The sequence below is a fragment of the Platalea leucorodia genome, assembly GCF_965183815.1.
Source record: "Platalea leucorodia genome assembly, chromosome: 9".
NCBI lineage: Eukaryota > Metazoa > Chordata > Aves > Pelecaniformes > Threskiornithidae > Platalea > Platalea leucorodia.
In genome coordinates, this window is record NC_138831.1 from 3,990,868 (window position 1) to 4,004,496 (window position 13,629).

Here is a 13,629-nt window from a genome sequence, read left to right on the forward strand (position 1 = left end):
GGATTTGGCTTTGAATAACGCAGTCTCGATATCCTTTCTTAAATGAGATGGCAGGATCCTTCTCTGCGTCTCTTGGGTGCAGTTATTTTAATAGCGAGGAGCCTGCCTTCACGAAGCGGGGCTGTGTTTCTGCCGTCAGGGACGAGTGAGCCATCGCTGCTACGACTGAAGCACTCGCTCATCGCCCATGAGAGGTGCCGGGGAAGAGTGACAAACACCAAAGTCTGGAAAAGCTCATTGCTGTGCCCACAGAGAGATCCAGGTCCTCATTTCTGGCTCTTCCAGTGACTGACTTTAGCAAGTGCTGATCCCTTTACACTATAGAGCTCTGGGTGTTTTTTCCCCTTTCAATATTAAAAATGGTAGTATTGTTCTTTTTTCCCACTGTAAACTCTTCTTTATCCTGTAAATACAGTTCAGCTGCACAGCTGTGCACGTGCCACGTGTGCCAGGCAGTCAGTTCATGTCACCAATGCCAGTTCCTATGTTCAAATCCAGAATCCAGCACAAATGCAATAGATTCACACACTCCCCTCCGCCAAGTTCAGAGCTTTTCTTTTTGGTCTGAGAGAGAGCATCTCTCGGCTGTCCCCAAGAAAGGCTGCCCTGAGAGCTGCCTCTGCCTACCGTACAACCCAGCACCTATCCCACTCACCCGCTGGGAGTCCCAGGCTGTCATTAACACTCAGACTGATCATTTTGGGTGGCCAGGCGCCACAATTATTCTTTCTCTTTTTTTAGGTCTTGCACAGACACAACAGGAAGCGAAGCTGGGGCTGTGCGACAGCAGCGGGGAGACAGCGGTGGGGTCCGGATTAGCTCCGGGGCGCCTCTGGGGTGCATACGCACGTGCAAGCACGCGTGCTCTCTTCGGTTCCCTTGGCTGGAGACCACTGGATCTCCAGGCTGTAACCCTCTCCAGTGTTTCATATTGGAGACCAGGAGTGGAGCTTTTGGCTCCTTGTGGCCCCAGGGTCCAGCCTGGAAAATGCCTGAAAGCTCCATCCTCCAGCCCAAAAGGAGCTGGGATTCCTCCTGCTGCATCTCAGCCGGACTCCCACTGTTCTGGGGTTTCCAAACCTCTTCCTATTTGGCACCTGAGCAAGTGGGCATGAAGATGTCCTGCATGTGCAACACCCCCAGTCCCTCTCTGCTGGCCCGTTCCCAGGGGACAGTCACATCCCAGCTCGTACACACAGCCAACCCTTGCAGCCTCCCATGGGGCAGCAAGTCCTGGCAACACCCGGTCGCCTCGCCGCCCCTCTCAGCAGCTCTGCGTCTGCCTTGGCCCCAGGAGAGCAGAGCTGTCAGTGCTGCAGGTGAGCATCGCCAATGCTAGGGATAACAGTATTCATGCCTTTTTTGCCACTATGGCAAATACCTCACCTGATATGTTTCAGGACTTCATTTACCTTTTTTATGACTGGCTCACTGGCAGCTGATTGATAGCCCAGAACTGATGCATCTGGGACCTCCTGCCACTTCCAGCAGCGAAGTAGCAGAAACTGCTGAATTCCAACATTGCAAAATTGAATTCTCCTGCATTTCCACTCCCCGGGTCCAGGACAAAGCTTTAGTTTCCCTGTTCAGTGTCTCAGTCTCTCCCTGCCATGGCAGCCTTTCTCAACGCTTTGACCGTGATCACTATCTTTCTATTTTTATGTCAATTCATTCCTGAAGTATTGATCCCAAAGCCAGTCTTAGTGATACTTTACTAGAAATCGGCCTTCTGCCCAGTATTTTCCGTTTAAATGCCACCTGCTTTCCTGTTGCTTGTGTCGCTTTCAGTTCACCTTTTAAACTTCATCTTCTCAGTGTGAAGTACTTGTTTCCTGTGGTATGTCATATCTCATACGTTATGTATATCGGGGTGAAGATCTACCACATACGTTTGATCTACAGAAACGGCTTATTTCATTGACGGATCAGGTTGCAGGGGTATAAGCTGCGCTTAGTAAATGCCGTGTTGATTTTATTCCCCTGTCCAGTTGCACCCACATCTTTCAATTGTTTTCTTTCCTTCAGACTATTTTCTAAAGCCTTGGTAATGCTGATGTCAGCCTAGCAGGCTTGTTGCCGCCTGAATCCTGTCTCCTGGCCAAACTCTTCAATTCAGGCGCTGGATTTGCTGTTGTGGTTGCAGAGAACCTCCCTCCGTAATTACGAGTCTCTGCAGCCAAACCAGCAAATTCTTTCACTGGTGCTTCCAGAAGTCTGGGATGGGCATGATCCAGTCTTTCCCTCACCTCACACATGTCTGGCTCTCTTTGCAATCAGCTAATGCACCTAAATATTCACAGCTTTAAAATCTATTCCCTTTTCCAAAGAGAGCTGGCAAGTCATTGAAACCCCGGCTCCTGCTGCTGTATCGATGTCACACCGCTGCAAGAAAACAGCTTCGGTTTTGATGGGACAGCACTAAAATCTGGGCTGTAGGGGGAAAGGAGGGAGGGAGCGCATTGCCTTTTTAAGCTCCGAAGGAAAGACTGAAAGCACTTGTAGCACAGGAGACTCCAAAATGTGCCCGAGGTCCCTTTCGGGCTCACCTCTTTCAGTGATTTCTGGTCAACGTTACTGCCTTAGCATGGGGTTTTCAGTCTCTTGCTCTGCATCGCTCCTATTCTCTTGCTTCATCCTTTGAAGATGCAAAGGACAAATGTATATCTCCTTCTGCCCGTCTCCGTGAAAAACATTTTGGATTTGGATCACAGATGTACACTGTCTTGATACTTGTTATCCAAATGGTGATCCAGCAGTTGCCAAGGGTTGATCTTTTCTCCTCTTTAGAAACTCGATATACCTTAGCTAAGCGACATCCCTGCTTTCGGATGCAATTGTGGCGATGCTAAATTTCCAAGGATTACCACCGCATGTGGTGGAATCTGGGAACCTCAGTGAGAAGCTATAAAGTCAGGAGGAAAGCCAGGATGCAAAGATCTTGGCAGCTCCCCCATGATGGAAGATCCTGCTGTACTCAGAGCCATGGTGCGAAAATGCAGCACAAACCATTAACTTACTCTGATGATACTCCCTCCTCAACACTCTCATATATTTCAGTATTCCTTGGCCTTCCCAAGCTTCTTGGAGTCCCAGGAGCATCCCAGGGATGGGTAAGCCAGCGGTACAGGGATGGGGTGATTGACTTGCTCACAGCATGAACGAGTGGAAGAAAGGGGATGTGTCAATGCCATTGCTCATCTGCCCCCTTCCTCCCTCCTCCTCCTCTCAGTGCAGGCTGTATCCCAGATCTGATGGAAGAAACAGGCACGGATCAAGCATCAAGCTTTTTCCCGGCTCCCCCTCCATGTTTGGGTTCCTCTCCAGCTGTGCAGTTCAGCCAGCTGTGGAGCCCCTTGAGCTCAGCCTTCCTAAGGTGGGCCATTGCCTGCTTGGAGTAGGCGGTGAAGGCGAGAGCGGGACGGGGACAGCAGTTAGGGGACAGAATGGGGAGAGACCCCAGGATGGGAGCACGCTGTGGGATCGTGTGATGAGGCGGTTGGGATGGAGCAACCAGGGAAGAGGGGGTTTGTGTTCAAATTAGGGCTGAGCTGTGTTGACGGAGCTGCACGATGAGGACCTGGGGGTAGGGCTGGGAGAGGAGTGCAGCAGCAGGAATGCTGCAGGTGCTGGGGCTGCGGGATGGTGAACGGGGGATGGCCACAGCTTGGGGTCACGGGGCAGAGCTGTGTTAGGTGGCAAAGCCTGGTCTTAGGGGGGCTGGACTCTGTTAAATCAGCATCTACAGCCTCCCACTGCGGCCCTGGCTTCCCTACTGCTGTGATAGCCAGTGTGGCTCTGCCGGGCGATCCCGGATGTTTTGGGGATGCTTTGGGGCACGGGCGGCCCGGACTCGTCTCTGCTTGAGCACACACTGCTGGCCGCAGGCATTTGCAACCACTCTAACCCCAGCCCTGCAGAGGATGGATGCTTTGGTCCCACGGATCGGCTGCTGCCCTCCACATGCACCGGTGCCCGCACAGTGCTGTGCTGAGCCGCATGCGGTTGCAGCTGCTGCATCTCCCCCTCTGCGGCAGGGTTTAACACAGTCTTCAGAAGTCGTCCTCACGGCCCAGCCAGGGGCCCGGTTGCTTTTCTCCGTGGGACGCCGCGTGGAGCGCGAGCAGACGGTTTCTGAGGGGGGAGACTTCCTGCGGTTGGAGCCGGGTAAAAACCTGCCATGGGGCCAGACGCTTGCTCTGAAGGCTTTGGCGAGCGCCCCGGGCAGGGGATGGTGTCATCGCTTTGGAGAGCGAAAGCTGTCAAGATGCAGTGAGTGTGGACCGCTGGCGTCTTCCCCCTGCCAGCTCAGCGCTCCCAGGCTCCTCCAGCCGCACGGGAGCAGCCTGGCAGCATTTTTTTCCTTTTTTTTTTTTTTTCTCTCTTCCCCTTTTTTTCTGGAACCCCGTACAGCATGAGCATAGCAGGGATCCCAGGGGGTTTGCTGCTACCCGGAGAAGATGCCTTGTTCTCTGCCAGATCTTGTGCTGGGGAAAGGCTGGAGGAAATCCAGTTTGCAACGTTTCTGCTGGGGCTGTTGGCAAGAGTCGGGCGAGGTGCAGCAGTCCCCGGCCAGGCTTGTTCCCCTGCCTCAGCAGCACCGAGAGGCGCAGACCAGAGCAGTCGGAGCATGAATCTGACCTGCCCAGCCTCTGCTCGCTTCCCGCTTTACTGCAGATTTGCTTTTTGTTCACCCTAAAGAGCCTCCTGCCGAGCCAGCCCGCTCCCAGGCCGTGACCTGACCCTGCAGCGGGCGCTGCAGCCTTTCCGCGGGACGGTGGTTCCATGCACCCCTGCACAGCGCCGGCACAAGCAATTTGCATTTCTAGCAGCTTCAGGTCAGCATGAAGCACCCGGGGTTTGCTTCTGTCCCTCGTAAGAAAGGTTCTGGTTGATACACGTGTTAATCTCGAAAACAAACGCCTACACATTGCTTTTACTAAATATAGGACAAGTGTCTGCTATGGTGCAGGGTGCTTGCAGACAGCCCACAGCGGGGTCACGCTTTTAAATCGAACAGGAGTTTATCAGTCCCGGACAGGGAAGGGACACGAGTTTAGTGCTCTCTGCTTGCAGATTCGAGCTGCAGTGAGTCGAGTTTTCAAGGTCGGTCTCATTCCCTGTCATTTGCAGAGGGCTGAGCCTGGAAATGTGAAACGGAGCTCCTCGGGGACGAGCATCTCAGCGAGCGCTGTGCGCGTTGGATCTTCCGCTTAGCTCTCGTTAGCACAGATGCCGTTTCACCCTCCTGTGGGGTAACTGATACCGGGGATTGAGGAAGAAACCGTACCTTCTCGTTGAGTCACATCTCGGTCAATCCGGTGCTGCAGGAGGCGTCATTTCCCATGAACGTGCAAGCGTGCTGCTGAACTCTTGTGAGGTCAGGCAGTCATTTCCCCCTAATTACAGCTCGAGGAATGAATCATGTTTCGCTTAGACCCTGGTGACTTTGTGCTTTGGAGCAGTTTTCATTTAAGCAAAATATAAGCACGTGAAGATGGGGTTTGGATTTTTCCTTCTGGTTATTTTGGTTAAAAAGATGCCATCTGGGGCTTGTATAACAAATTTGGCTTCGTTTGGTGATGGTCAGTGAATGAAAAGATCCAGAGCCCCAAATTGTCATGCAAAAAGCCTCTGTGTTAGAAACCTTCATGTTGCCAGAAGTGGTTTGTGAGAGGTGCTTTTCCCTCCACCACGTCCGTCCGTCTGAGATTTTAGAAGGTCCCTGTAGGAGCAGGAACGTGGAGGACTGGGAGAACCTCCCAGGCCACGATCTCCCAAACAATGGGTCCTATCATCCCCTTCAAATAAAACATCATCTTCCATTTTAAAACTCACAGTGTGATTTCTTCTGTGGAAGCCAACTCCAGGGTTGCACAACCCTCGTGGTTAGAAACCTTCTTCTCATATGAAAACTGTCGTGGCATCGTCTGCCAGCAGTGAGGGTCGGATCCAAGAAGCAGAGGGTGGGTGAGAGGTGGGACAGCTGCCTCCAGGTGTTACTGCAAGCGGGAACTGGTGCCCCTGCCGTGGCTGGCTCCCTGCATTAGGTTTGGGATGTCCAGGCCACGTGGTCCTGCCCACGCTGTGCTGGGAACAGGTCCCTGGGGCTGAGGGATGGCAGCTGAAGCGGGTGCTTCGTAGCCTGGAAGGTGGTTGCATCTCTACATAATTTATGAGCATGAGAACTTGAGCATCTGTCACGGACTGGGTGTCCGGCACTGCATGCGTGGCTGCCCAGATCCAGCCTTGGGTTTGGTTCTGCTGCAAATAGACCTCCGAAATCAAACCAGCCGATCTGCAGGCAGGGAAGGAGCGAGGACTGCTTGGGTGGCTGTCTTCAGCTTCAAACACTCGAGGAGATGTTGCTGGTTTAGAAGGGAAGAAAAAAAAAATAGCAAATAAGAACTTAAAACGACTTAGCAGTCAGACGAAGCATCTGACCAATTTGTCTGTTAATGACTGTGTCTCTGAGCCTGGAAATGCAAATTCCGAGCCCCTGGGGGGCTCAGCACAGAGCTGCCGGTGTTGGATCTGCCCCTTATCTCTGCCCAGCACAGATGCCGTCTCACCCTGACGGGCCGTGGCGATGCTGGTTGGGGTCCTGCCGCCTCCTGGGTCATTCCCTCGCCAGCGCAGCCTGCACACGGTGGCATTTCCCAAACGCACGTGGATCAAACTGTTCCCAATTGCTCTTGAAATTGTAACAAGCCGTTATCTTTATTTATGGTCTTTTATTTGTTTAGAGGTTAAGTCTGGATCTTTTGAACGCTAACTGCAGGTTTTGTTAAAAAATAAGAGGGAGGGACAAGCGTTGCTTGAGCATCTTCTCCCAGAGCCAAATGCATTTGTCTCTTCTCGGGGGACGTTGCCTCATCCTAACTTGGGCATCTCCAGAGAGGGTGAGGGAAGCAGCCCCTCCAACCCCTCTGATTTTTCTCGCTCCTTTTTCAGCTGCAGAAGACGGGGTTATGAGATCCGCCTGGCAGGGGAAGGCCGGTCGCAGCCCACTCCAGGCCCTGTACAAGAGTGACCAGGTAAGGGGACAGGGAGAGGGAGATGGGGGGGTGAAGAGGGAGTGAGGCGATGAGGGTTGACCCCTTCTTCCACCCCTCTGGCGTGCAGGGCACTGCGCTGTCTCCAACCACCCCCAAGGTCTCCGCACCTGAAACTCTGGCCATCTCCAAAAGAAAAGACCACACCGCTTTGGGGAGTAATTGTTGATAAAAAAACCTGCTTCTGGCCCTTGCTTGTACTTGGGCAAATGGTTTCATTACCAGTGGGCTGAGCCATAGCAGGGCAAGAGCATCATTGCTGCGCTTTCTGAGCTAATAATTGATAGATGCTGCTATGTTGGGTGCTACATATGTACACACACGCATATGTATATGCATATATATATATATACACACACGTATATAAAGCTGGACCCAGACACGAGTGGTTTATAACCCTGGCACATCTCAGTTCTCTCCATCACCCTGCTGAGACGGGGGCAGGCAGGCACAGTCTGGGCAGGGAAGCGTCCCCGTCCCGGTGGGCTTAGTGGGTCCCTGTCTGTGCGAGGGCCTGCTGCAGGACAAGCCATGGTCGCTGCTTGAGGCAGGGAGCACTCGCCCTCGCCAGCCCCTGGTGTGTGCAGCTCAACCGGCATCGGTGACCTGGCATCGGTCACCCCCGTGCCGCCAGACTTGTCTTTGCAGAGGGATCCTCGCCCACAACTTCCCCGCAGGAAATCCTGCAGGAAAGCACCCTCCAGCCGGTGCAACGGGCCGGGCCATGGCCACATGCCCCAGCCACCAAATGTACCCTGCGTCTCCCCATGTCCACAGGGCAGTCATCTTCTGCAGCCCCCAAGAAGCAGAGGGCAACGCTGCCTGCAGCTGGCTGCCATCCCCGCTGCCTCCCTGCTGCCCATCGGCACTGCCCGCTGCGGCTGGAGCCGGATCCCCTTTCCATACCTGATGCTTTTATGTCTGTAAGCAGCCGAATTACATTTGCTCTGGGAAAAATGGCAGATGTGAACTTCCTTGGCCACGATGCCGGCAAACCCTAACGCTGCTGGAATGTCATGGTGTTATTTCCTTAAAAGTGATACTTAATTTCTCTGGCTTTTAAAGAGAAGGAAATGAAGGGAGCAATTTTGCTCTGGAATAACTGCAAGACATGCACTTATTCCAGTGGGCGGCTGCCAAAAAGTAGTCACATTTATTTGTTGCCATGCCTGCAGACAGTGTGTGTCTGTCTGTCTCTCTGATCCAAGTTTTAAATTATGCAAGTGCAGGGAAAAACACCTGAAAAAAAAAAATCACATTATTAAAATGCCTCTTTTTTCTTTTTTAAACACTTGCAAAAAGGGTTTCCAATTTTAAAAGGTGATGAGGAGCCTCCAAACAAAAGAAATTTCTGCTGAAAGGTTTGACTGTGTCGCAAGGAGGTATAGCAGGAGAATGCCTCTTCAGCTATGATTATCACCTCCCTAGGTGCTACATCCCCTCCATATCCAAGTAGCCAGCAATGTCAAAGTCATCTCTTGGTGGCAGGTAGAGCCTCTTGACCTGCATTTCCTCCATCTGAGCATTTTCCCTTATCATCTCCCTCTTGGAAGGAGCGGGGATGGGATGCTTTCTCCTGCCCCTGTCTCAGGTTACTGTCCATGCAGGTTCCTAAGGTGACCTGGACAAGGTTATTTATTTCTTTTGTGGAAATGAGATCCAAAAGGGTCTGAGTGTGGTTCATCCCTTGCAGGAGGAGCTTTTTGCCCAGATGTTAGTGCCCCTCTGAAGGTGACGGGTCTGATGGATCATCCACGGGATGGGCAGTTTGTCTTGGGATCCCAGCTCCTGGCAGGAGCTTTACAAAGCCCCATCTCCACAACGCCGCCTCTCCCAGCCTCTGGTGCCTCCCAAAAACCCTGATGGGCCCCCAGGGAGAGGCGGGGGTGCACCCGAAGCTTGGCAAAGGGTGTCCTTTGGCGTGCATAAGTGATGACAGCTGTCAGCGGCAGGGATGTAGGGACCAAGGAGGTGGCCTGCCCTTGCTCTTCATCTTGAGGTTGCCACCTCTCTGCAGGCTGCAGAGACGTTTGCCGTGGCTCCCTGTGACGCCGGCAGGACTGTCTTTGCAGTCCCAAAGTGGAAGCCACCCTCGTCTTGCGACATGGGCGTCATTGCGTTGCGTTATAGCAACAGCTCTGCGGGGTCGGAGCTGCCCTGGGTTAGCAAACGGGCGGTGAAGCCGTTAGCCGTTGTGGCCCAGACGAGGCTGTTGGAGGTTCCCAGCAATGATCTCGGGGCTGAACGCGAAACCTCCCAAGCCTCGTGTGCAAAACGGGGAGGGAGTGGGCAGGAGGAGGAGGGGACCTTCCCCTTCTGAGTTCCTGGAAATGGTTTCCTTCCCCAGATGTTTTAATGACATTTTGGGATTTCCATGACAGTAAAGGTCACGTCCCCAAATCTGGAGGAGGGGGTTCAGCTGGGGCAGGGGCCGGGGGGCTCGAGGCTCCTGGGAAGCTAATGCAGCGGCTGCCAGGCCTTGACACAAGGATCAAAAGGGATAAAGAAAACAGACCTCCCTGTGGACAGAGGAGACTGTGACCAGAGCTGAGGCATCAGACTGGCCTGTGTCGAAAAAGTCCCTCAGGAGAAGAAACCCAAAGCCCTTGGGACGGGCCACCCCACCACCTCCAGCGGCGCCTCGCTCCTCTCCATCATGCCCTGCCACCCCACCTCTCCTCTAGCTCCCCGTCTGCTCCCCAGGGTTCGACCGTCAGCGTTAAAGACCATTTTCCTCCACCCGTCTCCCTTTGCCCTTCCTTGGCAGCACACCCGCGCCATTTCCATCCTACGTGCCCACACTCGCGTGCCACGTTTCTGCCTCTTGGCTGTGGCGTTCGCAGCAAGCCCGTGGGTGTTGGCGTCAGCGCGACGCGGCGATGCGCCGTCGCAGCCGGGAGGTCTGCGGGGCCCTGCGCCAGCAAAGGGGCTGCGCTCTTTGCCCCTGGAGGGGTCGGGCCGTGTTTTCCCCCCCAGACTGGTGTAAGGGAGAGCTTTAGCCTGGGGTGTGTGTGGGTGCTATAACAAATGTTTGGTTGTTAACCCTCTCTACACCGCCTGTTCCTCCCTCACCCCCTTTGACTTGACTTCTCATCTGGCTCCTCATTGCATTTTGTTCTGTGTTTTGCTCCCAGCGGGTCCAAGGATTAAATGCACCAAATCGTGTTCAAAGTGAACACTGTCCCCAAAAATCCCACATGGGTGACTGCCAAACCCAGGAAAGGGGAGGGAATGGGGACGGTTGTGGGCCAAGTGTTGTGTGTAGGCCATGATCAGCTTGGGCAAGCTGGTGACCATCTCTATTTTTTCTCCCCAGTTTGAGCAGTCGTCACTGCAGGCGGTTCACCAGCAGAGACGGGAGCTGTTGAGCAACATCTGCAACCGTTACACCCGCAAGCGGCGTCTCCTGCGGCCGGATGACTTGCGGCACTTGGTGGTGGATGACATGCATGGGCTGCTCTACTGCTACGTGCCCAAAGTGGCCTGCACTAACTGGAAGCGGGTGATGATGGTCCTGACAGGGCAAGGCAAGTACCGGGACCCACTGGAAATCCCCGCCAACGAGGCCCATGTCTCATCCAACCTGCGCACCCTCTCCGAGTACAGCATCCCCGAGATCAACCACCGCCTGCGCAGCTACCTCAAGTTCATCTTCGTGCGGGAGCCCTTTGAGCGCCTGGTCTCGGCGTACCGCAACAAGTTCACCCGCAGCTACAACACAGCCTTCCACAAGCGCTATGGGACCAAGATCATCCGGCGACACCGGCAGGAGCCCAGCGACAAGGCCCTGGAGCGCGGGGATGATGTGCGCTTTGAGGAGTTCGTCTACTACCTGCTGGATCCACGGACGCAGCGGGAGGAGCCCTTCAACGAGCACTGGGAGCGGGTGCACTCGCTCTGCCACCCCTGCATCGTCCACTACGACGTGGTGGGCAAGTACGAGACCTTGGCCGAAGATGCCAACTACATCCTCCAGCTGGTTGGGGCTGACACGAGCATCAAGTTCCCATCTTCATCCAAGACCACCAGGACGACGGACGACATGACGGCCCAGTTCTTCCAGGACATTAGCCCTTTCTACCAAAGGAGACTCTTTAATTTATATAAAATGGACTACTTGCTCTTCAATTACTCCATCCCCTCGTACCTCCGCATCCGATGAGGCAGGGGCTGGGGGGAGAGGTGAGGGAGAGCTGGGTAACTCTCATCTTGCCACAATTCCTCTCCTCCCACCCTGTGCTCATCTCTCAGTTGACTTCTCCCCGGTGCCCTCTCTGTTACGGTCTACTGCACATCCTGATGCCTCGTTCATGCATGGTCTGGAGGGAGGATACCTCTCAAAACACTGGGGCTGGAGCTCTTCCTTCCCTTTCCCTCCCACCCTTCCACATCTACAGGGGACGGTGGTGGGCCTGGACGCTGCTGGGTAGGAGGGCTTGCCTTGGCTGGGGACTTCACTGAGAGACTCCTCTGTAGATCCAAGTCTTGGGAAGGCTCCTTTTTCGGGCAGGATCCCTTCAGGTCTTTCTCCTCCTTACTGGGCTGTTGGGGGCGGCCATGGCATCTCGGGGGGCAGGGTGGAGCGTGTCAGAGACCTGCATAGAACCAGAAATAAAGCAATAATTTAATGTAGGTTTTTCCTTTCATTTAAAATTGCTCCCACCTTTTCTTTTCGCCTTGTTCTCTGTCCTCCGCCACCTCCCCCCGCCGTCCCCCATTGCTGGGGAAGGCTGTGGTGTGTTACCGTGACCACGCATTTCTGCCTGACAAAGCCTGGAGGGCTTTTTTCATTCCTCTCCTTCCACGTGCTCTCGGTTGGGATGCACAATACTCCAAAGGGAGACAGAGGAGCAGGTTTGCGGCAGGTACGAGCTGATAGAGACACAGCGCTTTCTCCTGAGCTACAATAGCAGAGCGCTCCATGCCTCTGTGTATGCGTGGCTCTGGATTTCTGGTCAAATCCAATGAATCCAGGCCTTATACCTCCTGTTTTTTAAGAGCAGGTTTTTGCAAAGCCATATGTATAGCACAGGTGCAGGTGTCTGCTCCGATGAAATCACAGCGTCGGCGGTGTCGTGCCCATCGCCCCGCTGGGCTGGCAGGACCCAGCTGCCAGCGCCGGCTTCTCGTCCCCTGCCACCACGTGCTGCTCCCGTGCGCAGCCGGTGCCTCCCGCATGGGGTGGCCACGTTGCACTGGGGGACGGAGAAGGGTGCTGGGGCAGGTTTGAGTTATAAAGTGCTTCGGGGAGCACCGTGCTGGGGTGCGGGAGATCGCTGTGGTAGTGAAAAGGTGATGCTGGATTGGGAAGACCAGAGAAGACGAGTGTGCGTGTGTCTGTGTGCACGCACGTGTGTGTGCACGCATGTGTGTGTGTATGCATGTGTGCGTGTAGGAGAGAAAACTGAGACTAAAAATGGGGACAGAGACACCTAGAGGAAAATTCCCCTTTGGCTGGCTGGCTTTGGACAATTCATTCCTTGAAGAAGAAATAAGGAGGAGGGGACGAAACACAAAAGAAAATTACAAACCCAGTCCAAGGATTTTAAATTAAAACCAGTCCAAGGAGCTGTATTTCTTTAAAACCGTATTTCACTCTTTCCCCTTTTCTGTTCAGCTTTGGCTTGGTGGCTGCCTTTGTAAATAAACACGCCGGTAATAGATGCTGTAGAGCGTGTCTGCTGGCTCGGCTGCGAACACTTGACTTATTAGTGCAATACAATGGGAGGTTTTATAAAACCCCAGTGCTCTCAGGCTCTTTTAAAAAATAATGTTTTCATCTAACAACTTTCGGTTGTTCTAGCTTAACCTTTTTCCTCTCTGCCTCTGATGGGCACCTATCTGCTGACACTCCCTCCTTGGTTGCTCTATTCGGAGATGGGGTTTAGCAAAGCAATGAAAAAGAAAAGGGAATAAAATCGCTGGTGATCCTGGCCGCCTGACTGATCCAATCTGGACTGGAGATCTCACGGAAACGGCCTTTCTCGTACTATCTTAGTATCTCCCCGTCCAGCTGAAACTCAAAGCACAAAACCAGATTATGTGATGCAACACATTTCATTTGCAGCACTCGGGCTCGGAGCGCATTCCTCCTGCTTTCTCAGGAGTCTCGAGTTCCCCGCTTAGCGCTGCCTCTGCTCGGAAAAATCATTTTTCAAGTCACCACGAGCTCTTTTCGTCGCTTTTGGTCATGAATCATAATTTGGGATCAGATTCAGAGTCACAAAGGGATGGATTTTTGGATTAATTTCTTTTTTTTTTCTTTTCCTAAATACTGTTCCCTGCAGGTAGCTCTTAAAAGCTGATGGCACAGTGGGTGGCAAGGACAGATACACAACCCCCTCTCCCCATGGTGGTGTCGGTGGGTGCTTAGGCGATGTCTGCCTCGCTGGGAGCCCCTTTGGGCTCCCTTTGGTGTGAAAGCGAGGGAACAGCATGCTCCGGGCTTTGTCTTTCAGCCAGCTGGTTTCTAACCTTTCCTGCAATGGTGGCAATTTGGAGATGGTCCCGGTTGCAATGGCTGGTTGATCGGCAGCCTGTCCCCCGGCATCCCCATCAGATCTGACCCATTGCCCCA

General features: G+C 53.6%; 1 protein-coding gene across 1 annotated transcript in view; it reads left to right on the plus strand.

Annotated features, from left to right (window-relative positions):
• Positions 1-11,421, plus strand: part of CHST13 (carbohydrate sulfotransferase 13) — a 31,959-nt gene extending 20,538 nt beyond the window's left edge. Inside the window, exons 2-3 of the mRNA XM_082321218.1 lie at positions 6,952-7,034; positions 10,369-11,421. Of these exons, the coding sequence (XP_082177344.1) occupies positions 6,952-7,034; positions 10,369-11,214 (929 nt within the window). The 3' untranslated portion in view covers positions 11,215-11,421. The remainder of the gene's footprint in view (positions 1-6,951; positions 7,035-10,368) is intronic.
• Positions 11,422-13,629: the final 2,208 nt, after the last annotated feature.